The 26,399-nt window shown below is 46.6% G+C and overlaps 1 protein-coding gene and 1 long non-coding RNA gene across 2 annotated transcripts in view; one reads left to right on the forward strand and one right to left on the reverse strand.

Moving 5' to 3' along the window:
- LOC145507436 (uncharacterized) lies at positions 1-20,513 on the reverse strand. Its single transcript, XR_014054865.1, has 3 exons — positions 20,163-20,513; positions 12,683-12,749; positions 1-2,405 (listed from the first exon to the last, which is right to left on the reverse strand). It is a non-coding gene; the product is annotated as an uncharacterized LOC145507436 (long non-coding RNA).
- The window catches only part of COL9A2 (collagen type IX alpha 2 chain), a 14,850-nt gene continuing 7,452 nt past the window's right edge, over positions 19,002-26,399 (forward strand). The window contains exons 1-16 of the mRNA XM_081493969.1: positions 19,002-19,073; positions 20,341-20,415; positions 21,570-21,605; positions 21,690-21,752; positions 22,794-22,847; positions 22,972-23,007; positions 23,100-23,123; positions 23,457-23,510; positions 23,826-23,879; positions 23,999-24,046; positions 24,274-24,330; positions 24,414-24,467; positions 24,799-24,852; positions 25,228-25,281; positions 25,385-25,438; positions 25,559-25,612. Coding sequence (XP_081350095.1) covers positions 19,002-19,073; positions 20,341-20,415; positions 21,570-21,605; positions 21,690-21,752; positions 22,794-22,847; positions 22,972-23,007; positions 23,100-23,123; positions 23,457-23,510; positions 23,826-23,879; positions 23,999-24,046; positions 24,274-24,330; positions 24,414-24,467; positions 24,799-24,852; positions 25,228-25,281; positions 25,385-25,438; positions 25,559-25,612 — 843 coding nt within the window. The remainder of the gene's footprint in view (positions 19,074-20,340; positions 20,416-21,569; positions 21,606-21,689; positions 21,753-22,793; positions 22,848-22,971; positions 23,008-23,099; positions 23,124-23,456; positions 23,511-23,825; positions 23,880-23,998; positions 24,047-24,273; positions 24,331-24,413; positions 24,468-24,798; positions 24,853-25,227; positions 25,282-25,384; positions 25,439-25,558; positions 25,613-26,399) is intronic.

The raw sequence follows: 26,399 nt of genomic DNA on the forward strand, positions 1-26,399 counted from the left end.
TTTTTTTGAGTGATATTTAAATGCCCATACTACTGAACAAGAGAGTCCTCCTCTGGCGATGGATCCTACAGAAATAATAGCAAAAACACCTTAAGAAGCACATTCAGTGGTATCCACTGTGGTATTGTTTGGTAATCCTAACACATCCAAGCAGCCTCATCTTTACATGGAGTCACATTCAAAGATGCTCAGCAATCATGGATGGATCTAGAGATCATCATACTTTTAAAGTCAGACAAAGACAAATATTATATGATATCACTTATAGGCAGAATCTAAATACGACACAAATGAATCTATATACAAAACAGAAACAAACTCACAGACATAGAAAACAAATTTATGGTTACTAAAGGGAAAGGGGAATGGGGGATAAATTAGGACTATGGGATTTAACAGATGCAAACTGCTATATATAAAATAGATAAACAACAAGGATTTACTGTATAGCGCAAGGACTATATCCAATATCTTGTAACAAACTCTAATGGAAAAGAATCTAGGAAAAAGAATACAGATATATACATATTAACACATGTGTATAACTGAATCACTTTGCTGTGCACCTGTAGCTAACACAATATTGTAAATCAACTATATTTCAGAAAAAATATTCAGCAATCAAAATCAAGTGCCAGTTCATCAAAAGATGTTCAACATCACCAATTATTAGAGAAATGCAAATCAAAACTACAATGAGATATCATCTCACACCAGCCAAAATGGCTATTATCAAAAATCCATGAACAATAAATGCTGGAGAGGGTGTGGAGAGAAGGGAACCCTCTTACACTGTTGGTGGAAAGGTAGATTGGTGCAGCCACTATGGAGAACTGTATGGAGGTTCCTTAAAAAACTAGAAATAGAGCTACCATGTGAGCCTGAAATCCTACTCCTGGGCATATATCCAGAGAAAAACATGATCTGAAAAGATGCATGCACCTCAATGATCATTGCAGCTCTGTTTACAACAGCCAAGACATGGAAGCAACCTAACCTAAATGTCCATCAACAGAGGAATGGTTAAAGAAGACTTGGTTCTTAGATACTGTGGAACATTACTGAGCTGTTAAAAAAAAAATGAAATAATGCCATTTGCAGCAACATGGATGGACCTAGAGATTGTCATATTGAGTAAAGTAAATCATACAGAGAAGAAGGAATATCATATGACATTTCTTATATGTGAAATCTGAAAAGAAATGATATAAATGAACTTACCTATAAAACAGAAACAGGCTCACAGACTTAGAAAACAAACTTATGGTTGCCAGGGAGAAGAATGGGGGTCAGGGATAATTAGGGAGTTTGGGATGAACATGTACACGCCGCTATATTTAAAATGGATAACTGACAAGGTCCTCCTCTATAGCACATGGAACTCTGCTTAATGTTACGTGACAGCCTGAGTGGGAGGGGAGATTGGGGGACAGTGGAGACATGCATATGTACACCATGTACTTTGCTGTACCCCAGAAACTATCACAACACTGTTAATCGACTATACCCCAATACAAAATAAAAAGGTTTTTTAAATTAAAAAATAAAATAAAAAAATCAAGTGCCAGTAGAAAGAAATTTCAATGCTTTATTTCCCAAAGGGTGTCGAAGGGAAGCCGCAGCCACACTTCATCCCCTATTCTCCAGGCCTCTCCCTGGCCAAACCTCCAAAGGCTCAAGGCTTCAACTTTTTCCTCTGGCCTCTTCTGCTTCCTCTCTCTACCTGTACCTGGTTTGGAGTAAAAAACCTGGGAAAAGACAGAGATTTTTGTAGAAGGCAAGATAGAGGCAGCATAAGAGGAGAAGCTGAGCAAAAACAGATTTGAATTTGGTTGGGGACAGATTGTTCCTAAGGTTCAGATTGGAGAACATTGGTAACTGCAAAAAACAATAATTGGAAGCCACAACAAAGTCCTTCATTTGTGGGATATAGTTTTAACACTACGTGATTGTATACAATAGATGCAGGCATTAAAAAAAGAGTATGTACTGATCAATGAAATCCATGATATGTTGATATGTTGAAGAAAAGCAGATTATGTGTGTGTGTGGGGAGAGAGAGAGCTTAAGAAAGAAAGCATTTTTAAGAGGTGGGAATCTGGATGTTACTTACTATTTTGTTTTTCACTCACAAAAAAAACAAAATTAAAACAAATAAATGTGAACCTTTAGAGTTGAGAAGTCTCCTTTCCATCAGCAGAAAGGAAACTCTTTGAATATTCCAGAGTGTGACAGTTGGGGCTGGAAGTGTTGCCTTCTGAGCTGGGAATCAGCAGCAATCATTAAAGAGGCAACAGCCTGGCCACCCAACACTCCTACTTCTGCCTCTGTCATTCAAAGCTTGCATCACTCCCACAAGCACGATGACTGCCTTGGACGCCTCTGCCAAAATCCTCCAGCATACCCTGCAGTGAGAGTTCACAGAACAGAACATGTGAGCTGGAAGGAATCATGTCCATTACTTCTCAAAGCAAACTCAGGAAGAGCCTACTTCATGGTGGACCCTGGCGGGACCACACAGAGAGCACATGGCAGCCGGGCAGGCACAGTCCCTGCCCTCAGAGACTTACAATCTAGAGGGAGAGACTGAAAAGTCCACAGGTCACTCCAATGCCATAAAACACACCCTGCCTTGGGAAAATTGCTGGAGGGTGTTGGAGGGGGACGCCTAACCCAGGGAAGGTCCAGAAGAGGATGATGCTCGACTAGACCTGATACTGAACTCAATGAACAGTGACCTTGGTCATGGAACTGTGCAGCTGCAGCAGTTCAGTGTAGCTGTATAGTGGGGTGCTTGAGGCTGGACAGAGGGGGAAGGTGAGCGTGTCCAGTAGATAGGGACAAACAGATCGCAAAAGTTGCTTTATAACAGCTACAGTAGGAATCTTACGGTAACCCAAAGTCTGTGCTCAGTCACACAGTCATGTCTGACTCCTTGTGACCCATAGCCTGCCAGGCTCCTCTGTCCATGGGATTCTCCAGCCAAGAATACTGGAGTGCGTTGCCACTGCCTCCTCCAGAGGATCTTCCTGACCCACGGATCGAACCCACGTCTCCTGCCTTGCAGGCAGGTTCTTTACCACTAGCACCACCTGGGAAGTCCATCCCAAAGTCTACAGGGAGCCACTTAAGAGGGTTTTTTCTATTGTTGGTTTTGGGTTTTTTAATTGAGGTATAATTGACATGTAAGGTATTAGTTTCAGGTGTACAGCATATTTTGATATTTATATAGATCATGGTATGATCCCTGAAATAAGTCTACTTAGCATCCATCACCATACATAGTTTCAATTTTTTTTCTTGTGGTAAACAACATTTAAGATTTAGTCTCTTAGCAGCTTTCACCTATGTGATACAGTATTATTAACTATCACCATCATGCTGGACACTACATTTCCAAGGATTGCTTATTTTACAACTGGAAGTTTACACCTTTTGACCGCCTTCACCTATTTCACCCACCCCACCATCACCAGTCCCTGCCTCTGGCCACCACCAATCTGTTCTCTGTATCCATGAAGTTTTTTGTTTTTCTCTTTTTGGTTCCACATAGAAGTGAGATCATATGGTTGTTTTCTTTCTCCGTCTGGCTTCTTTCACTCAGCATCATGCCCCCAAGGCAAAACTCATTTTAAGAATTTCAAGCAGGAGGCTAACATGATTGAATTTGTTTGGGGAGGCCAAGCTGGCTAAAATTTGCATGAGTGTGGGGTAGGCAGAATAACGACCTCCCAAAGATGTTCACATCCTAATCTCTGGAATTTATGAATATGTTACATTATGTGACCAAAGGGATTCCGCAGGCAGGATTAAATTAATGCTCTTGAGATGAGGAGACTATCCTAGATTAAGCAGATGAGTTCAATGTAATCACAAACATTCTTTAAAGTGAAAGTGTGGGGTGAGGAGCAGAGAGAGAGGCAGAGGAGTTTTTGCTGTGGAAGAATGGTAAGAAAGATGGTACACTACTGGCTGTGAGAAATGGAAGGGAGAGACTGTGAGCCAAGGAATGTGGGAAGCCCTTAGAAGGTAGAAAAAGGAGACTTCTCTGGCAGTCCAGTGGTTAAGATTCTGTGCTCGCAGCTCAGGGAGGACAGGTTTGATCCCTGGTCAGGGAACTAGGATCTCACATGCCACATGGTGTGGCCAAAATAAAAAAAAAAAGAGAGAGAGAGAGAGAAAGAAGGTAGAAAAGGAGAGGAAAGGAAATAGATTCTTCGCTAGAGTCTCCCAAAAGGAAAGCAGCTGTGCTCACCTCTTGATTTTAGCTCAGGGTTGGACTTCTGACCCACAGAATTTTGACATAGCAAACTTCTGTTGTTCTAGGCCGCTAAGTTTGGGGTAATTTTTTCCAACAGCAATAAGAACTAATAACATCTGCTGTAACAGATACCTAAACAAGTGGAAGTGACTTTGGAGTTGGACAGTGGGAAGAGGCAGGAAAAACTCTGAGGGATATGAAAAAAAGTCTGGATCACCTTGGACAGACCTTAGGAGAAATATGGGTGGACTGCCGGTGAGGACTCAGAAAAAAGCGCGGCCAAGAAAACATAAAACAATTTGAAGAATACCTAAAGCACATGAATATACTTGTAGCAATATGGCTGCTAGAGGCGCTTCCTGTGAGAGCTCCCGCTCAGAGGACATGAGGGACATGCCATTGGAGACTGGAGGAAAGGGTGGTACTCAGGAGCTCCCCAACACCCCCCCCAAAAAAATTAGAATTGTGTGCCCTGTAGTTCTGTGGAAAGCAGAACTTAATCCACAATGAACTCAGATATTTAGCTGAGGAGATTTCCAAAGAGTTGAAGGCCTGGTTTCTTGTTACTCTTGGTAAAATGAGAGGGGAAACGGATAAACTGAGGGAAGAACTCACCAACAAATAACAACCAGGACTTGATTTGGGGAGTTCTCAGCCTATCTAAATTGCATATGATGTTGAAATGAAAAGATTCACTGCCAGGAAAGCTGCTGGAGGGGAAAAGCTGAGGATGTGTTCGACAATCTTTTGTTAATTTCTCTGAAAGATCGAAAGAATGGAGTATTCAGTCACACAAGGTTTTTTGGAGAGATGAAGTATGTAACCCACAGATTCCCCTCAGGTATCTCAACAGAAGCCAAAAATAGGAATGAAATTATCTAGGGAAGATCTATGGATCTTCTTGTCTAATGGAGTGCATTCTTGGGACGTACATGAGAGACCTACAAAGTTCTTGAGAAATTTACACCAGGAGAAACAGTGGAACCTGGGCTGAAAGGGACAGAGAGAATGAAATAAAAGACTACACGACTCCCAAAATTCTATAGGCAAGAAACAGGCTGATAAAAGTAGCCCTGAGGGACTTCCCTCGTGGTGCACTGGATAAGAATCTATCGGCCAGTGCAGGGTACCTGGGTTCAGTCTCTGGTCTGAGAAGCTTTCACATGCTGCGGAGCATCTAAGGCCATGTGCCACAACTACTGAACCTTCATGCTGCAACTACTGAAGCCTGTGCTCCACAACAAGAGACACAACCACAATTAGAAGCCCATGCACCCCAATGAAGAGTAGTCTCTGCTCACTGCAACTAGAGAAAGCCCACACACAGCAACCAAACATAATAAATAAATAAACGTACGGTTCAGTTCAGTTGCTCAGTCGTGTCCGACTCTGTGACCCCATGGGCTACAGCACGCCAGGCTTCCCTGTCCATCACCAACTCCTGGAGCTTACTCAAACTCATGTCCATCGAGTTGGTGATGCCATCCAACCATCTCATCCTCTGTTGTCCCCTTCTCCTCCCACCTTCAATCTTTCCCAGCATCAGGATCTTGTCAAATGAGTCAGTTCTTCGCATCAGGTGGCCGAAGTATTGGAGTTTCAGCTTCAGCATCAGTCCCACCAATGAATATTCAGGATTGATTCCCTTTAAGATGGGCTGGTTGGATCTCCTTGCAGTCCAAGGGACTCTCAAGAGTCTTCTCCAACACCACAGTTTAAAACCATCAATTCTTCGGTGCTCAGCTTTCTTTATGGTCCAACTCTCACATCCGTACATGACTACTGGAAAAACCATAGCTAGATGGACTAGATGGACCTTTGTAGGCAAAGTAATGTCTCTGCTTTTCAATATGCTGTTTAGGTTGGTCATAGCTTTCCTTCCAAGGAGCAAGCGTCTTTTAATTTTATGGCTGCAGTCACCGTCTGCAGTGATTTTGGAGCCAAAAAAATAAAATCTCTCACTGTTTCCATTGTTTCACCATCTATTTGCCATAAAGTGTTGGGACCGGATACCATGATCTTAGTTTTCTGAATGTTGAGTTTTAAGCCTACTTTTTCACTCTCCTCTTTCACTTTCATCAAGAGGTTTTTTAGTTCTTCACTTTCTGTCATAATGGTGGTGTCATCTGTGTATCTGAAGTTACTGATATTTCTCCTGGCAATCTTGATTCCAGCTTGTGCTTCATTCAACCCAGCATTTTACATGATGTAGTCTGCATATAAGTTAAATAAGCAGGGTGACAATATACAGCCTTGACGTACTCCTTCCCTGACAAAACGTGGTCCACTGGAGAAGGGAATGGCAAACCACTTCAGCATTTTTGCCTTGAGAACTCCATGAGCAGTATGAAAAGGCAAAAATAAATATTAAAAGTATATATATATAATAAAATCTTTAAAAAAAAACAAAAACTAGCCTGAAACAGGTGCTATCTTTCAAGAAAAAGGAAAAATGACTCAGAAGGCAGAGCTGTAGGCCCAGAGGGCTGAACCTTGAGCTTCAGAATATTATCCCTAAGCTTTGAAATCTAACGGAGTTTATCCAGCTTAATTTTAAAATTGCTTGGGACGGGAGATTCCTTTATCTTTTCTTTTTCTCTATTTTTGCATGCAAATGTCTGTAATTGTTGCCTTATGCCAGCACCATCATTCTATTTTGGGAGCAGAAAACTTGTTTTCTAGTTTCACAAGTCCACAGATGGAGAGAAACTTCGCCTTAGGATAGAGTGTCATCCAATTCCTAACACAGATGATTTCAATGATGAGATTTGGGACTTTTGAGCTTGAGAGATTTGGATGAGATTTTTGGACTTTGAGTTGATAATTTAAAGTGCTGAGACTCTGAGGGAACTTTTTGCAATAGGTGAATGTATTTTTCACGTAGGACAGACATGAATGTTTGGAGAACAGAGAGAGGACTATGGTAGGTAGAATAATAGTCCTCCAAAGATGTCCACATCCTAATCCCCAGAGTCTGTGAATCTGTCACACTACATGGCAAGAGGATCTTTGTAGATATCATGAAGTTAAGGATCTTGAGATGGAGATATTACCCTAGATTATACTAGTGGGTCCAATGCAATCACAGGGAAATGTGATTTTTTTAAAAAAGTAGAAGAAAACAGAAGACAGAAGCAGAGAGGAATCTATGAAAGAATGGTCAGAGAGATGTAATTCTTCTGGCTTTGAAGATGGAGGAAAGGGGTTATGAACCAAGAAATCGGGGAAGCCTCAAGAAGGTGGAAGAGGCTAGGAAATGGACTCTGCCCTAGAGCTTCCAGAAGAGAACACAACAAAAAAACAGGGGCCAAACCTAGGCAAAGAGTCAAATTCAGACAAATTCAAACAAAAAACTCAAATTCAAGCAAAAGAGAATGGAGCCCAGGGTTGCAGTGGGGATGGACTGATAAACGTATAGGGGTCACAAAGAGTCGGACACAACTGAGCGACTTTCACTTCACTTCATAGCTCAGGGAAATCCAGCCCGGTGGTTTATCAATGTCATATCAGAACTGAGAAAGACTCAGATGGAAAAAAATAGGGGGAGATAAGGAACCAGAACCAGGATTTGGCAGGTCACAGGAATGTGGAGGAGCTTTGTTGAAGCTTGAGAAGGAAGTATGACGGTCGGCATTTTCTGTCCAGGTATATATGGGGACAGCCACAGTCCAGGGGAGCAAAGCTGCTTAAGATGGGGGCTCAGCTTAGAATACACAGCTGATTCCAGTAAGGGCTTCCAGCCCCCCCGTTTGCCGTGGCTGAGAGACCTGTGCCCCCACCCCCACCCCACTCCAGCGGCGAAGAGGGATCGTGTCATCTACCTGGTGTTCTGAACATTCATCCCGTTCCCTGCCGTTGCTTAAAAAGTTTCTTCTACCTAAAATAACTATCCAAAACTTGCTGGGCACTATGCTAAGCACTTCACGGCCATCAGGAGGCATGAGTGTTCCCTCCATTTACAATCGAGGAAACAGGCTCAAAGAAGAGACATGATTTGCCCAAGGTCACACAGTTTGTGGCAGAATCACGACCCAAGTCTAGCTGAATACAAATTCTAAGTCACAGTTCTCCAGAAGTCGTGGTCTTTTCCCTCACTGAGTTCCCACCATGTTTTATCTTCTCTCTCCTTTCCGTCTCCCTAGAATTCTTCTGCCTGAGAAAAGGGCTTTCCATTCACCTTGTTTTCAGCATGGGGTGATGCGGCCGATAACCACTAGGTGGCGGCAGAGTACCAGAAGCCTGATTCTGGCGGGCCGGGAGCGCTGAAGAATTGATGCTTTTAAGCTGTGGTGTTGGAGAAGACTCTTGACAGTTCCTTGGGCTGTCAAGGAGATCAAACCAGTCAACTCTAAAGGAAATCAATCCTGAATATTCATTGGAAGGACTGATGCTGAAGCTGAAACTCCAATACTTTGGCCACCTGATGTGAAGAACTGACTCATTGGAAATGACTCTGATGCTGGGAAAGATTGAAGGCAGGAGGAGAAGGGAACCACAGAGGACAAGGTAGTTGGATGGCATCACTGACTGAATGGACATGAGTTTGAGCAAGCTTTGGGAGATGGTGAAGTACAGGGAACCCTGGCCTGCTGCTGTCCACGGGGTCCCAAAGAGTCAGACAAGACTGAGCTACTGAACAACAACAACAAAGGAGTTGGGCTCTCCCAGGGAGGGAGGAATGGGTGGGGAAGGGAGCCTGCCTTTTCTTCTTGACCTCCTTCCCACAAAAATGCAGAGAAAGGATCAGGAGATTGGAATTTTAGAGATAAGAGGTCTGAGGATTGTAAACTTGAGTGCTCCAGGCCTTAAGTCAAAAAGATTTAAGAATTTGCCTCTAAGGAGAGCTGTGCTGATTCTCAGTCGCTCAGTCATGTCCTACTCTTTGCGACCCCAAGGACTGTAGCCTGCCAGGCTCCTCTGTCCGTGGGATTCTCCAGACAAGAATACTAGAGTGGGTTGCCATTCCCTTCTCCTGGGGATCTTCCCAACCCAGGGATTGAACCCACGTCTCTTGCGTCGCCTGCATTGGCAGGTGGGTTCTTTACCACTAGCGCCACAAAGGCTAGGAGCAGCAAAGTGAAAACGATGGTAGGCTTGTGGCAGGGACGGATTTCATTCCACACCCTGCTCTGTCATCTACTTTTATGTGGAGCTCAAATTGCATAGCCATACACTGTGATCTCAGCGGAAAAGGGAGAAAATACACATTCCTGGTACCTACCATAAGGCAGAAACTGTGGAAACCCGGCTGAGCATTATTGGGTAAATCATTTCTCCAAGCCTCAGTCTTCTTTTCATAAAATGGGAGTAGTAAAGGGATCTATCTCACTGAGGGGTTCTGGAGACTTAACCAAATGCACATAACACACGAGTGCAATGTCTGTCTTACAGCAAGTGCTTTGTATATTCTTATAAATATATAATTATATTATTACAATACAAATATATACATGATAAATGTTCTTAATAGTCATTTCTAGCTACCATTTTTATGATTTTTGTCATTTAATTAATTCCTCACGCTTCAGGCCTGACACATAGTAAGTAGGTCCTTGGGAAATATTAGTGGAATGAAAATTTTTTAAAACAATGTTCATGTTCTCTGGGCTAATCCAAGTAGTAGAGGCTTAGTTTCTGGGGGTGGAGTCTTTAAGGACCAGCTAAAAATAAGCACATCCTCTGTAGTGTACAGAACAGTGTCTATGTAGAGAGACAACATGCAGTAAATATTTCATTTTACTTTTAAATATTTATTATTTATTTTGGCCACATCAAGTCTTAGTTGCGGTACACAAGCTCTTCGATGTGGCACATGGACTCTGTAATTTGCAGAGCATGGGCTTAATTGCCCTGGGGCATGTGGGGCCTTAGTTTCCCAACTAGGGATCGAACCTACGTCCCCATTTTGGAAGGCAGATTCTTAACCACTGGACCACCAGGGAAGCTAATATTTTAGAAAAGTGAAAGTCACTCAGTCATGTCTGACTCTTTGCGACCCCATGGACTATACAGTCCATGGAATTCTCCGGACCAGAATACTGGAGTGGGTAGCCTTTCCCTTCTCCAGGGGTATTCCCAACCCAGGGATTGAACCAGGGTTTTCTGCATGGGCGGCGGATTCTTTACCAGTATTTTAGAAAGAAGAAAGTAAAAGAGGATGAAAGGAGGGAAGGAAAAGAGGGAGGAAGAGCATAATGAAAAGCTCAAGGAACTTTTTTGGTTGACCTAAGTGCATCTGAGAGGGAGCTATAAATAGGATCCCTAGTAAAATCTTTACTAGAGTTGACATCAATAGACCCCGGGCCTCCATATGCCTCCAAGTTTCCCGCACATAGCCTCCGGTAGGCTTCCTTTTTATCTGAACTCCCAGCCCCAGGTGTGAGCTCTGTTAATTGTCTACCTTGCTCAAAGTTATACCTACCCAGTATAAAGCAGGTGTTCACTAAATAGTTGTTAAATTCCTAAACTGAGCTGAGTTCCAGTTCTGGTAACAGTGGATGTCAAAATATTTAACATAAAAACTGAACTATGGAACAGGAAAGTGACCAAAAGCAGGCATAAATTGAAGGAAGAGTTCAGCATTTAAAATAAGGGAGGGACTTCCCTGGTGGGACAGTGGATAAGAATCTGCCTGCCAATGCAGGGGACATGGGTTCAAGCTCTGGTTCGGGAAGATCCTACCTGCTGAGGAGCAATTAAGCCTGCAAGTTGCAACTACTGAGCCCACATGTTGCAACTACTGAAGCTCGTGCACCTAGAACCTGCACTTCACAGGAGAAACTACTGCAATGAGAAGCCCATGCACTGCAGCTACAGAGTACTCCCTGCTCTTGGCAACTAGAGTAAGCCCATGAGCAGCAATGAAGACCCAACACAACCAAAAATAAAATAAATAAATAAATTTTAAAATAAAATAAAGGAGCTACACTGAATCTGGATTTTCTGCCGAAGGTATTCCCCAATTTTCACAGCACAGGGAAGCTAAACTTCAGAAAGAAATCCAGAACCCCACTGTTTGATAAATCAGAGGACAAAGTTCAGGATTATCACAGTGTCTAAAATTGAGAGGAAAACTCCAGAAACGAAAGAGCCGAAAGGAGAGACGGCCAAAACTCTATGCATAAATTGTCCTCTAATCCTTTGTTGTTGTTCAGTCTGTCAGTCTTGTCCGACTCTTTCCAACCCCATGAACTGCAGCACACCAGGTCTCCATGTCCTTCACCATCTCCCAGAGCTCGTTTAAACTCATGTCCATTAAGTTGATGACGCCATCCAACCGTCTTGTCCTCTGTCGTCGCCTTCTCCTCCTGCCCTCAATCTTTCCCAGTATCAGGGTCTTTTCCAATGAGTCAGCTCTTTGCATCAGGTGGCCAAAGTATTGGAGCTTCAGCTTCACCATCAGTCTTTCCAATGAATATTGAAGGTTGATTTCCTTTAGGATTGACTGCTTTGATCTCCTTGCAGTCCAAGGAACTCTCAAGAGCCTTCTCCAATACCACAGTTCAAAAACATCAATTCTTTGGCGCTCAGCCTTCTTTAAGACCAAACTCTCGTATCCGTACATGACAACTAGAAAAACCATAGCTCTGACTATACAGACCTTTGTCAGCAAAGTGATATCTCTGCTTTTTTTAATATGCTGTGTAGATTTGTCATAGCTTTTCCTCCAAGGAGCAAGCATCTTTTAATTTCATGGCTGCAGTCACCATCTGCAGTGATTTTGGAGCCCAGGAAAATAAAAGTGTCACTGTTTTCATTGTCTCCCCATCTATTTTCCATGAAGTGATTGGAACCAGATGCCATGATCTTAGCTTTTTGAATGTTGAGTTCTAATCCTTGGCTAACCTTGAATTGCACATGCATGAACAAGATTCCAAGTACTCCAAGGGGAAGTCAATAATGAAGGGTGAGAGAACTAAGCAAAGATTTTAGTTACTGCCCACTGTAAGAATGACAGTTTGGAGTTAAATTATGCCAAGTTAGAAATTCTTAGTAAATACCCAGGACATTGTATTAAGGTCTCAAAAGGACCACACCTTAGGAAAAAGCTATATATCCTATAACTAAGAGTTAGACCCTAGAACTAGGAGCAAAACCAAAAGTAGACTTATTTTAACAAAGAGTAAAACTAAACATCCACAAATTCAAGATGATCCTCCAGTAACTTAACTGTTGGCTGAAAAATATTTGACATTCTTTGGAGGAATATTACAAAATTCAGAGTCTCTATAGCACATCACTCATGTTCAGTATATGTACATATACAACAAAATCAAGAAAATGTGACTTGTAGTCAAATAGAAAAATAAATCAAAAGGAACAGAGCCATAGGCAACCCATATACTGGAATTAGCAGCCAAGGACTTTAAAATAACCATGAAAAATACATTTAGGAGTCCACAAGAAAGGATGTTTACTTACATTAGGTTAAGAAATGAGGAAGTTCAGGGGAGACTTGGAAACAGTAAAAAAGAACCACGTGGAAAGCCTAGAAATGAAAAATAAAACATCTGAAATTTAGAAGTGTATTGGATATATTAATAGCAGACTTGACACAAAGAAATAATCCATAAATATAAGACAATATAATAGGAATCAAGCAACCTGAATCACAAAGGAAAATAAAAGATTGGGGAAAAGTAATCACAAACTTCATGACCTATGGGACACTATTGAAAGCTCTATTATGTGTATAATTGGAGTTTCAGAAAGAAAGAGATTATGAGGAATAGCAAAATTTTGAGGGAATATTGCTGACAAGCTTCTAAATTTAATTTTTTTTAAATGTAACACTCTATATATCCAAGTTGTGTTTGGAGGTTGAAGCAAAAATTGTAACACTTTTTGATGTGGTTCTAGGTATATGTAAAAAAACCATTTAGGATAATTAGATTATAAATGAGGGAGGGTAAAAGGACATAAAGGGAGATAAGTTTTATACATTTCCCCGAAACTGATAAAATATGATGTTATTTATCTATAACATAATATCTCTATAGTTTTGCTTTCAGAGCAATGGTAGCTTCATAAAGTGAACTAAAAGTGTTCTCTCCTATTTTCTGGAACCGATTGTTGAGTTCTTCTGTATTCTTGCTGATTTTCTAGCTGTTGTATCGGTTGTTGAGAGAAGGATGTTGAAGTCTTCAACTCAAACTGTGCATTTGTGTATTTCTGTTTTTCAATTCTATCAGTTTTTTAAATAGCAGTTTTGTTGAGATAGACTTCACATTCACACAACTCATCTACTTAAAGCATGTAATTTAACGATATCTAGTATTTTAGAGTCGGACACGACTGAAGCGACTTAGCAGCAGCAGCAGCAGCAGCAGCAGTATTTTCACAAAGTTGTACAGTCATCACCACAGTTAATTTTAGAATATTTTCATCATCTCAGAAAAAGAAATCTGTACCTGTAAGAGTCACAACCCATTTCTCTTCAACCACTTCCTTCTCTCAGCTCCAGTCAATCGTTGATCTACTTTCCACCTTTACAGATTCACCTACTAGGAACATTTTGTATAAATAAAATAATAGAATATGAGGTCCTTTGTGACTGGCTTCCTTTACTTAGGTTGTCTTCAAGGTTCATTCATGTTGTAGCATGTACCAGTACTTCCTTTCTTTTTATTGACAGTTAATGTTACATTATATGTATATGCCATTGTACGTATATATTACATCGTATTTTATTTATTCATTCATTAGTTGATGCACATTGGGGTTGTTTCCAGTTTTTGACCATTGTGAGTAATGCTGTAATGGACATTTATGAACAAGGAACTGCCAGGCTGTTTCCAAATTGGCAGTACCATTTTACATTCCTCTTAGCAGTGTATGAGGGTTCCAATTTCTCCTCATCCTTGCTAACATTTTCATTATCTGATTTTATATTGTAGCCACACCAGTGAGTGTGAAGTAGTACCCCATTACTAGTGGTTTTGATTTGCATTTCCCTAATGACTAATGATGTTGTGTCCAGGCTCTGTGCATCCGTTGGGAGAGATGAGGGTGAAAGGGTGTGATGTCAATGTTTCCTTCTGGTCTAGCATTGGCTTCTTGGGCCCCCATTTTCAGGTTATTCTTACAGAGGTAATGACTATGGCAGGTGGAAAGACAAGAGCAGACATTTGAGTTTCTTTTTTTGGCATTTTAAAATGATCTTAAACTTCTTTAATAATGTGGTGAATCACATTAATAGGTTTTCTAATTTTAAACCTGGTATAAAACCAACTTGGTCATGATGTTTCCTTTAATAGATTGCTATACTCAATGTGCTAATATTTTAAATAGGATTTTTCCATCTGCGTTCATACGACAGATTGGCCTCCAATATTCCTTTCTGTTACAGTCCATCACTGCTTTGGATATCAAGGTTTTATTAGCCCCGTAAAATGAGCTTGAGAGTGTTACTTATTTTCCCATTCTCTAAGAAGCTTGTAGAAGATTCAAATTAGATAATCCTTTGAAGTGTTTGTCAGAGCTTGTTTTATTGACTTGTAAAAATCTTTTGTATGTTATTCATATTAAGTCTTTGATAATGTACATGATGAATATTTCCTTTTTTATTTTTAATTTTATCTAAACATGTTTAATATAAAGACATTTAAAAAGTGTTATGAAGTCAAATTTAAGCATCTTTTCATGGTTTTGTCTATTGCTCAGAAAAGTTTTCCATACTACAAAACTGACTTTATTTTCTGACTATATAGCCAATTGCTTCAAAATTTTTTGACTAATCTACCCTTTCCTCAACGACCTTAAATTTAACCTTTATCATAAACTAAATATATAGGCCTTTATCATAGATTAAGTGTGTGTGATGAGTGTGATTATGTGTTCTCTTTCTTCTATCCTTGGGTTGATAAAACTCTACTTGCTATATAGTCTATTTTGATCTCTGGTGATAAAGATGTTTCTCATTAACTTTTTAAAATTTTTCCGGCTATTTTCATGCCACTTCTCTCCTAGAATCTCTTTAGAATCAGTTAGTCAAATTTCATAAAAGCTACATTCCAGGGCTTCCCTGGTGACTCAGTGGTAAAGAATCCACCTGCCAACACAGGAGCCACGGATTTGAACCCTGATCTGGAAAGATGCCACATGCCACAGAGCAACTAAGCCTGGAAACCGCAACTACATGTTCTGCAGCTACTGAGGCCTGCACGCTGTAGAGCCTGTGCTCTGCAACAAGAGAAGCCCCTGCACAACGAAGAGTAGCCGCAGCTCACTGCAACTAGAGAAAAGCCCGCACAGCTAAAAATAAATAAATAAAATTATTTTTTTTTAACTGCATTCCAATTTTGATTGTGATTGCGTGGAATTCATAGACTAAGCTGACATCTTTGCAACATTGAGTCTTCCTATCCAGAAATGTCAACATATGACTCTCCATTTATTCCCCGCTCCTTAATAGCTATATGAGATTGGCTGGAACCTCTGGATCATGACTTGTGTCTAAGATTTCTCTTGATCGGCTCCTGCTTGGAGCTTAAGCTTCCACTGAATTGGTTCATTTTATAAGCCCAAGTGTGGTAGATTGTATTTTCCAAAAATAGCTGCACCAATATATGTTCCATCTCTCATGCTTTTTTTTTTTTTTTTGCTTAAACAACAGAAGTTTATTTTCTTACAGTTCTGAAGGTTGGTAATTCAAGGTCAAGGTGCTGGCAGGATTGGTTTCTCTTGAGACCTCTCCCTTCTCATGTTGCAGGTGGCTGCCTCGTCACTGTGTCTTCATGTGGTCTTTTATGCATGTGCATTCCTCATGTCTCTGCTTCTTCCTGCTGGTCTTGGAGGGTCTCCTGGGGAGGCTGCGGCTCTCTCTTGAGACATAAAAGCTGGTGGCAAGCATACCCAAGAGTACTCACCCAAAGGCTAAGCTCTTGCTTGGGCCCCCATGCTCTTGAAATGTGTCAGTGACACTCTGTCAAGAGGTGGGAGTCCCTGTTCTTTCCCCTTGAAACTGGGCAAATCTTTGTAATTGCCTGGACCAAAACAATGCAGTGAAGTTGATGCTGTGTGGCTTCTAAAACCAGCTCCTGGGTGGCAATTCTGCTATAGTCTGGTATTGTCCCACTATCTCTGAGCTGCTATGTAAGAAGTTCAGATACACTGAAGCGGCCACATGGGAGAAACCCTGTGGCAAGCCCACAAAGGGATCAAGGAGAGAGCCACCCAAGAAATTCCACTTATTCCAGCCCCAGCTATTGAAGGATTCCCAGTACAGACACCAGACACATAAGTGAAAAAGCCTTTTGGTGACCCCAACTCCAGCCATCGTCTGACTGCAACCTCATAACAGACCTCAAGTCAAAAACCAACCAACAGAGCCATTCCTGAATTTCCAAGCTAAGCAGTGGTTGTTTTAAGCCACTCAGTTTTTAGATGGTTTGCTATGCTGCAATATACAATGAATACACTCATGTGTGCTGTTCAAAGATGAAGCTCATCCCCTTTCCATCATTTCCACACACAGAAAAAAACAGTACTTACTCCCCAGAGACTTTTGTGTGTTCAGCCCACAAGGAGAGGAAAAAATCAACAACGTGAAACCAACAACTTTGGACATCTTGTTACTTAGACACCCTTTACATATAATTCCACGCACCCAAGCAGTGCCCATCAGCTCTCTCTCTCCTCCTCCTCTCATCTTACTTCCTACAAACTCCAAATTCTCCTTTACTCTGTTAGGCAGAGCAATTCAGTTCTCTCAAACCCTTTCTCCCAAACTCAGGAACACTTTTCAAAACCCAGGGCCCTTTGCCAACATGCCCAAAGAAGTTGGAATTTCCCGGGTTCCAGAGAGTATTCTCCTTCACTATTTTGGCTGACCTGTTTGTGACTGTCTTCCCCACACAACACGACTGATATAGAGTCCTCAATAAATCATAATGAAAGCAGAAATGTAGCAAGCACCTATTATGTGCTGCTTGTTAGGTTAAATACTTCATATGCATCATCTCATTCAATCTTCACAAAACCCCATAAGATAGGGACTACTATTATCCCCTTTTACAGAAGAGCAATCTGAGACTTACCAAGTGGCTCAATGGTAAAGAATCTGCCTGCTAATGCAGACGCGCAAGTTGGATCCCTGGGTCAGAAAGATCCCCTGGAGAAGGAAATACCCACTCCAGTATTCTTGCCTAGAGAATCCCATGAACTGAGGAGCCTGGCAGGCTACAGTCTATGGGGCTGCGAAAGAGTCAGACTCACCTTAGTGACTCAACAACAACAGCAGCAAAGACTTCATATAGTTTTAGGGCCCGTGGTCATACTTAGTGACAGAGTTAGATACCAAAGCACTAAACCAACATTGCTTAAGTGAATGAAAGAGAAGGCGGGACACTGGAGAGAGGCTATATTTGACAAGTTGGTTTTGGAAACTCTGGTAAATAAGGTGTAGGTTGCTTCTGTGAACATGGAGGAGATCACTTGGAGGTAGAGGAATGGTCAATCCTACAGACCCTGGTGCTTAAGGGAGCTGCAGAGAAGAAAAAGCAATAGAAGAAGAAGGGCTTGGGATTTGCCTGGTGATCCAGTGGCTAAGACTCAGCGCTCCCAATTCAGGGGACCTTGGTTCAATACCTGGTCAGGGAACTAGATTCCACATGATTCAGCTAAAGATTCCACACGCTCCAGCAAAGATCAAAGATCTGGAGTACTGCGACTAAGACCCAGAGCAGCCAAACAAAAAAATATTTTTTAAGAAGGATGAGTAAGAGGAAGAAGGAGGAGGACGGTTGAATGGTGGACACCTGGGCAGTGAAGACTTCAAAGATAGAATGGCCAAGGCAGACCCAGGTACCTACAGCTTCATGACTGGAGGACTAAAGAGCCTCACTGGTCTCCCAGCTGGGGTGGAAGCAAAGAGGTGAGAGGGAGATGAGAAAGTTTAGAAATGGGGTGCAGACAGCTTGGCTAGTATTAGCAGTGAAGCCAGGGGGAGAGGGTGAAGGAGTATTCATAGCATGGCTGATCCAGGAAGGGCCTTTGTTGTTGTTCAGTCACTTAGTCTTGTCCAGCTCTTTGCTGACCCCATGGACTACAGCATACCAGGCTTCCCTGTCCTTCACTATCTCCCAGAGTTTGCCCAGACTCACTGCCATTAAGGGGATGATGCCATCCAAACATATCTCATCCTCTGCGGTATGTTTTATAGGGACGAGGCCTGATTGATCGTACGTGGAGAGGAACGAGGTGGATGGAGAGCTGGGCAAAGCCTGCCACAAGGTCGGCAGAACCTGCGGTGTCCTCGGCTTGGGCTCTGGACAAGGGCATCCAGGCCTGGGCTCGCAGGCTGGAGTGGCTGAGGACAAGGCGCAAGTGATGGGAGGCAGACTGCGGGTCGGGGAAACGGGCTGAGTCCCGGAGATCAGGCTGGACAGGCAACGCGGACGGCCCTCTTCCTCTTCATAGAAGAACGGAGCCGTTGTCCCGGTCCCGCACCCTGGCCGCTCTTCGGATCACCCGGCCGAGGCCTCCGGGAAGCCCGGGGAGAGGATGGAGGGTGGGCGCTGGCGGCTGGACAGAGCGGGGCGGAGCTGGGCCGGGAACGCCAGCCTCTATCCCCGGGTCCTCTCAGGTGACAGACCCCGCGGGCCCCCCGCCCCGCCCCGCCGCATATTCAGGAGGCCCTGCCCGCGGGGTCCGAGAGCAGCCGGAGCCGTCGTGCCGGGAGCTTCAGCCGTCGGTGCGTGCGTGGTGCCCGCCTCAGTCCGCCTCGAGCCCGACGCTCGCCATGGCCCCCGCGGCCGCCCCCCGCAGCCTCCTGGTTCTCCTGCAGGTGCTGGGGCTCGCCCTGGCGCAGATCGTAAGTCCTGCGGCCATTCCCGCGCCGGGCTCCGGAGTGCGGGGACTGGGTCCGGGGTTCCGGATCCTGGGGTCTGGTGGAGTGTTCGGCCTGACCCCCACCCTCTATTGACACCCCCTAGCCTGAGGGGCAGCCGCTCACGTCCCTTCAGTAGTGGCACAAATGGGGTGGGCGCAGAGATCTCGGCACCGTGAAAAGAGTTGGACGAGCCGGGGAGCCAGAGGGACCCTGTCCGAAGATGCTCGGCCCTGCCTGGGACCGGCGGCGTGGGGCAGGAGCTGGCGCCGGGTCCTGGCAGCCTGGAGAGCCCAGGTGGCGGGGGAGACAATGGTGCCCATTCACGGAGCTCCGGATCCTCCGCCCCCGCCGCCTCCCAGGGGGCGCCGGCTCCAGCCAGACGCAGCTCCCGCTCAGCTGACGCTCTCCGCCGGGCTCGCGCGCCCGCGTCTCCCTTCCGAGGGCCGGCTGGGGGCAGGGGGCCTCACGCGACGCGGGCGCGGAGGGGCAGGGCCGGGGGGCCGTCTGAGGCCTTGGGCGGTTCGCAGCTCGCCGGTGGGGCGCCAACCTGGCACTTCTCGGTCTGGGGGTGGAGGTGGGAGCGCAGGCACCTGGCAAACGCCGGGCCCCTGCCTGAGTCTAGGATGGATCGCGTAAGAGCGCCATCCAACCGAGGACGGAGGAGCGGTGCTGGGAGACGGGTGCTCTCAGAAGGAAGAGAGAACAGGCTTGCCCTCCCTAGACACCTCGCCCCGCAACGGCCCCATCTCTCTGCGCCTCCCCAACTTTCCCGTCGGGCTTTATCCGCACCAGTGGGAGAGGTAGGGAGTACCTATCCAATTTCAATATCTGTCGTCCATCTAAAAATAATCCAAGCAACCATTCATTGAGGATCAAGCATCTCTAGGTACGGTCTTCCTTAACCATCCGTTATTTGAGTCATCAGCATCTCCGTCTATTCTCCACCCACGACCGCGCAGGGGCAGCGCGGTACAGTGGAAGGAGCTGGGCAAACCTAGGACGGAATTCTAGCTCCACAGTTTACGTCCTGTGATCATGGACCTCTGAATCTTTCGGAGCCTGTTTCCTCACCTGCAAACTGGGGCTCGTTAGTTTCCGCTCACAGTTCTGAGCCAGTCAATAAGATAATATATGTAAAGGTCCACAGTGTGTTCTCAGTGAAGGGGAGTTCACGGCTCCTCAGGGGGAGGTGCGCCCTGGACGCCCAGTTCCCTGCAATGTCTGAGGGCTGCCCCCTTTGTGTTTTCAGAGAGGTCTGCCAGGAGAGCCGGGGCCTCCGGGTCCCCCAGGGCCACCAGGAGTGCCTGGATCCGACGGAATCGACGTGAGTCTCTAACCCGGGACCGGGGCGGGGGGCGAGAGGCTGTGGACAAAGGGGAACTTTGTGAGCTCTGGGAGTGGAGGCAGCGGGTGGCGGCGGTGAGGTGGGTGCCTGGAGGTGCAGTGCTCCCTGTTACCAGTAGGCAGCGCCGGCCTATCCCACAAGGAGCCCGTTTGTTCTACAAAAACCTCAAACCAGGCTGGAGCGGCAGAGCCCGTTATAGCTGCCTGCTGACAAGGAGCTGCTGTTCGGTCTACCTGCCACAGCTCACAGCGATTCCTCATCCCCCGCCCCTCCTCCCTTTTTGGGGGTGGGAGACGCCTTAACTCCCGGGGCATGTCTGGATGCCTCTTCAGGGTAGCTTGGGAGGCTTGGCCAGACCGCTGTCCAGGGGGGCGAGACTCCAGTCTCTTCCCTTTACATTTTTCTTCCCGATTTAGAAGCAGCTGGGCTCTTTCCTTGCTCTCGCCACAGTGGTGAGAGTTAAATACCTCATTCTGGATGCTCCCCCAGGAGGTCAGCCCTATATTTACCCATCTCCACAGATTTCTATTCAACTTGGTGCCCCTACCCTCCAAACACGGGCGCTGGGCCCCTGCCAGGCTCTCTGGCGGCCACAGGCCCTGATATGCCTGGAGGCCTCTCTGGGGCTGAATGTGATTCCACAGGCCACGTCTGTTCTCCACCCAGGATCCTTTGTCACAGGGGAAGGAGGTCCTTCCTGCCTTGGGGACAGATTGAAGCTGCCCCTCATCTCATTCTCCTGACCCCAAGCCACCACTGCCCCCTTCACTTACCTCCTCTTCATGTTTTCCTAAAAGCCCCAGAGTTTCTTCCCACACTTGCTCAAATCCAAGAGGCACCACTCTCTGAGGCAACCCATTTACAGATCTCATGACTGGCATTGTCCCAACACTGGCATGTCTAGAACTCACTTGCATGTTGATATCACCCTCTCCAGCCTGCGTGTGGTTGGTCTCAATCCACCTATGGTTTTCTTGAAGGGAAGGGAGCTATTTTCCTAAAAAGCACGAGGTTTGAGAGGACCCAGCACAGAAGAAGAAAGGAGCATGTGGGCAGGTCAACCAGGTCTTGTGCGTGCCCATCTGGGGTAGCACAAGCCATGGTAAGCTTTCTCAACAACTTATATCTTGCAGGGTGACAAAGGGCCCCCTGGGAAAGCTGGCCCTCCGGTGAGTGCTTTTTCCCCATTGACCTTTGATGCTTCCAGGTCTCTCCTGCCTGTGGCTAATATTTGCTCCACCTCTGTTTTCAAGGGACCTAAGGGAGAGCCTGGCAAAGCAGGGACAGTTGGGCCAGACGGGAAGCCTGGGATTGATGTGAGTACCTACCTGAGTGTCGGGTAGAATAGGCTAGGGCTCCACCCCCTGACTTCCAAAACCCAGTTCTGGCATCTTCCCTGATCTGCTGTGCAGAGCAGGATGGAGACTCTACAGCTGTGAGCTCCCCTTACCTTCATGTGACTTGTGACCTCACACCCACGCCAAGAGCACTGAATCAAGGGCAGATGGGGGTCCAGAGGGCTCAGCAGCAGTCAGAATATAGCCTCACATTTCTAGCCTCCAAGTATTACACTTAATTCTCTGGGCAGAGCTGTCCTTTTGCATCCTCTCCTTTCCTCCCCTTTTCCCTTCCCCACCCTACCCCCTTACAGCCCCAGACACTACTCAAGAGAAGAACATCATTTGGCTGAGAGCATGCAGCTCCAGGGGTTCATGGGCTCAAGGTCACAGGCTCCTGGACACAGGCTCCAAGGTCACAGGCTCCTGGACAGGATCACTGGGAAGTCATCTGGTTGGAGAGACACTTAAGTCAGTCACTAAAAGATGGGAGGAAAAAGTTGCCCCCCCATGAAAGACCTGCTGGCTCAAGAAGTGCCCATTAGGGCTGTGAGCAGCCACAGGTTCGCTCCAACTCATCCATACCCTGAAAAGATTACAAAACATATTGCCTTACACATCAATTTTCATAGCCACCCAGAGAAGCAAGCATTGATTATTAACCCATATTGCAGATGAGAAAACCAAGGCTCAGAAAAAGTTGTCAAGGGCAGACATTAAGAAAATGGCTAATCCAGACCTATATCTATCTAGGTTTTCCAGACTCCTAGACTGGAGATGTGAGGTCTGGGCTGACAAATCATTGGGCCTTGGTTTCTCATCTTACAAAAAAGGATAATCATCAAGGGCTAGTGTGGGAACTGGAAGAAAGGAAAGTGAGGTGTTGATGCCCATAGGCCTTCATGCAGAGTGGCAAAAGGCAGCCTGGGCCCAACCAGGAGAGACCTCTGGACCCACCCTATCCCATTGGTCAGGGAGCAGGTTTGCCCCTCACAGATGTATCTTCTTTTTCTTCTCCAGGGTCTAACTGGAGCCAAGGGGGAGCCCGGTCCTGCAGGGATCCCTGGAGTCAAGGTAAGTGGCCTGCTAGGGGTTCAGCATGGGCAATCTAGGTACCAGAGTTTAGGAGGGGCTGTGGCAGAGAGGAGTAGAAATGCAGGAGACCCCAGCCTCTGAGCCTCTCCCATTGCTTTTGCAGGGCCAGCCTGGGCTCCCAGGTCCCCCCGGCCTGCCAGTGAGTATAACCTGCAATGGCTTTAAGGGACCCTTTGTAGGTAGGGGGACTTGTAAAAGGAGCCATGAACCTAATCTTTCCTTCTGTTTCAGGGCCCTGGCTTTGCCGGACCTCCGGTAAGTCCTCAGGGATGGGGCAGGGTCCCTGGGACTCGCAGAGAGGGATGGTAGAGAAGGGCTTCCAGGAGACTGGCCAGCATGGGGAGAGGCCAGCATACTGTGATGGTATCAGAAATGGGCAGACTTGTCAGAGAATCCTGGGCCTATCCACTGACTGACTCTGAAATTCTCTGGTCCTTAAAGCCCTAATTTGTCCTAATTTGTCAGTTTCTCTGGGGCTGGTTGCAAGGTGAAAGTGGGGAAAGGGGCTCTGCGCACCTGTTCCTGTCTTTGTGGCAGGGCTGCGCTAACCCTCTGAGGCATCCTAGCCACTGATATCTCTGTTCCTAGGGACCACCTGGACCTGTTGGCCTCCCTGGTGAGATTGGACTCACAGGCCCCAAGGTTAGCCCCAGCCACCCCTCTGCTCACTCTGTCTCCTGCTCTCTGCCTTCAAGCGCAAGCTGAGCACCTCTCCAGGAGTTCCTGGGCCTACTTCTGGCCACCAGGAATCTCCTCCAGGTCTGGGGCGGGAAAACCCTCCTGCTGAGCACACCAACGGCTGGGCATCCTCTGCAGATCAGGCTTTGATCTCCCCAGATCTCAGGAGGGGCCTTGGAGGGCAGGATAGACAGGGCAGTAGCAGGAACTGGAGCAGGGGGCAGGGGAGACCTAGCCAAGGCTGGACAAGGGTATGATTTGGGCCTTTCTTGCTTCCAGGGGGATCCTGGACCAGAGGGACCATCAGGGCCCCCGGGACCCCCTGGGAAACCGGTAAGTGTCCTCAGACCTCCCATATGGCAGGGTGTGGCTGGGGAAGGCCAAGGGACTTCGGCAAAGCCTAGGGTGGGGACGGTTCGAGTCAGGTTTCATCTCCATACATCTTTTCTCAGGGCCGCCCTGGAACCATCCAGGGACTGGAAGGCAGCGCGGATTTCCTGGTAAGAGGTGGGGCCTGGGGCGGGGCTAGTCCAGGGAAGGGGCGGGTCATCTTGAGAGGGGAGGGCAAGGAGACAGGTTCCATTGGGAGGTAGGGTCCCTGGGAGACTGCGAGAAGCTGCAGTGGAGAGGTGCAGCCAGGTGGGGCGGAGGAGGAGTCTTGGGAAGCACTGCCCTGTTGGCCTGGGGCAGGCCAGTGACACAGAACCCTGCGGGATTGCTCTTCCAGTGTCCAACCAATTGTCCAGCGGGCGTGAAAGGGCCCCCAGGGCTGCAGGGCGTGAAGGTGAGCTTCTGGCCCAAGTCTTGGGGGGGTGGAGCAGGGGAGAGGGGGACGGGACATACTCTAAGCTCTCTCCTTCCCCGCAGGGGCATCCAGGCAGACGCGGGCTTCTGGGAGATTCCGGCCGCCAGGGGAAGCCGGTGAGTGCGAGGACGGAGGGCTGTGGGAGAGGGTGTGTGGAGAGGGCCCTATTGGAGCCTCCCTGCATCCTTCTCCCTTCCCTTCACCTGTGGGGCTCCAGGAATGAAGTCTTGAGCTGGGAGGCAGGAGGCCCAGGCTCTAAGTCAGTGTGTCCCTGGGCAAGCCCCTTCCCCTTGCTGTGCTCCCATTTCCCCATCTGTCATCCCTGGGACCCTATGCTTTCCAAGACACCTTCCTGTCTGCTCTTGCTAAGAGGATGTTGTCTTTGGTTGTCTGGATATTTGTCTCTCGATCTGCCTGCCTATCTGATCTCTCTTTCCTGGCCCTTAGGGTCCCAAGGGAGATGTGGGTGCCTCTGGAGAGCAAGGCATCCCTGGACCACCGGTAAGGAACACTTTCCCAGTCCCCCATCCCCCCAGGAGACCTTAGTGGAGTCATTCCCTTGCTCTGGCCTTTATCTGGTGGAAGAGATGCCTGTGTCCAGCTGGTGAGGCTCTGGATGAGGCTGGCTGTGAGACACTGGCGGACTGGGACCAAGGCTGCTGTCAGCCAAGAGGCTCAGCTGAGGCCCTGCTTCTGCCACTGTTCCTTTGAGTGACCCTGGCGAGTCCCTGGCATCTCTGAGCCTCAGTGACCATCTGTGACAGGGACCCTGTGCCTGCCTTAGGGAGACATTGAGAAGACTGGGCTGGGGTTCAGGGAAGGTGTCACAACGTGGGCCTTCTAGTTGCCATCACTGTTATTCTTCTGTCTTGACAGGGTCCCCAGGGCGTCAGGGGCTACCCAGGCATGGCAGGACCTAAAGGAGAGACGGTGAGTGGGTCTGGGGGGTGTCCTGCAAGAAAGAGCTGCCGGGACCAACCCTCTGGCCTCTGGGGTCCAGCCAGGACTGACCCACAATCTCTCCTCTCCCCAGGGCCCTCAGGGGTACAAAGGCATGGTGGGCTCCATCGGCGCCGCCGGGTCACCTGTGAGTCTGCTCCTACTCCCTGCCCCCACTTTCCTCCCCTGGACGCAGCTTCTGGGGCTGCAAAGGGTGTGACTTCCCCGAGCCCATGTAACTTGGATTTCTGTCTGTCCTTCCTGCCAGGGTGAGGAAGGTCCACGGGGACCACCGGGCCGAGCTGGAGAGAAGGGTGACGTGGTGAGTCCTCAGTCACCCCTGTTGCAGTCAGGGCCCTGGCGGGGAGAACTGGGCGGACTCAGCTCCATCCAAGGCTCAGGTGTATACACTGAGGTGCACACGTGTGTCTGCGTGTGTGCGCATGTAGACGCCTGTGCTCATGTGTTATTCTGTGTGTCTGTGCATGCGGGTGGCTGATGTGAGGGGGGAACATCTGTGCCCATAGCCCAGCTAGACCCAGCAGCTCCCTCCTCCAAGCCCCGCCTACTGCTGTTCAAATTCAGGCTTAGGGAGAAGCTGTAAGATCCAGTCCCACGGTCCCCAGGCCAGACAATGAAATTCCAGCAAATCAGTCATGGGGCTAATGGGATTTGGCCCAGATCCCAGTTCTCTTAACGCTCTCCTTTTTAAAATTAATAAGAGTATTTCTTCTGAGCAGTTTTGAGTTTACAGAAAAATTGAGCAGAAAGTAAAGTTAGGGTTTCTGTTGTTATTGTTAGTTATTTTTTTTATTATGCAAGTTTTTAAACATATGCAAAAGTAGGGAAAATAATATAGTGAGCCCTTATGTCCCTCTCTCCCCAAATTAATCTTTTGCCACATTCACTTCATCCATCCCCTTCTCCCTTTCTTTCCTTCTTTGCTTTGCTCTGATATTTTCAAGCAAATTCTTAATATTAAACCATGTTACCCATTTCACTTCTCAATGTAGCTCTTAAAAATAAGGTTCCTCACATAACCCCAATATCACTATCACACCAGCAAAATTATGTTATTCCTGAACATAATCTAATCATCAGCTTGTGCT

Source organism: Giraffa tippelskirchi, chromosome 5 (assembly GCF_054371585.1).
Source record: "Giraffa tippelskirchi isolate mGirTip1 chromosome 5, T2T-mGirTip1v1.2.pri, whole genome shotgun sequence".
Classification (NCBI taxonomy): Eukaryota; Metazoa; Chordata; class Mammalia; order Artiodactyla; family Giraffidae; genus Giraffa; species Giraffa tippelskirchi.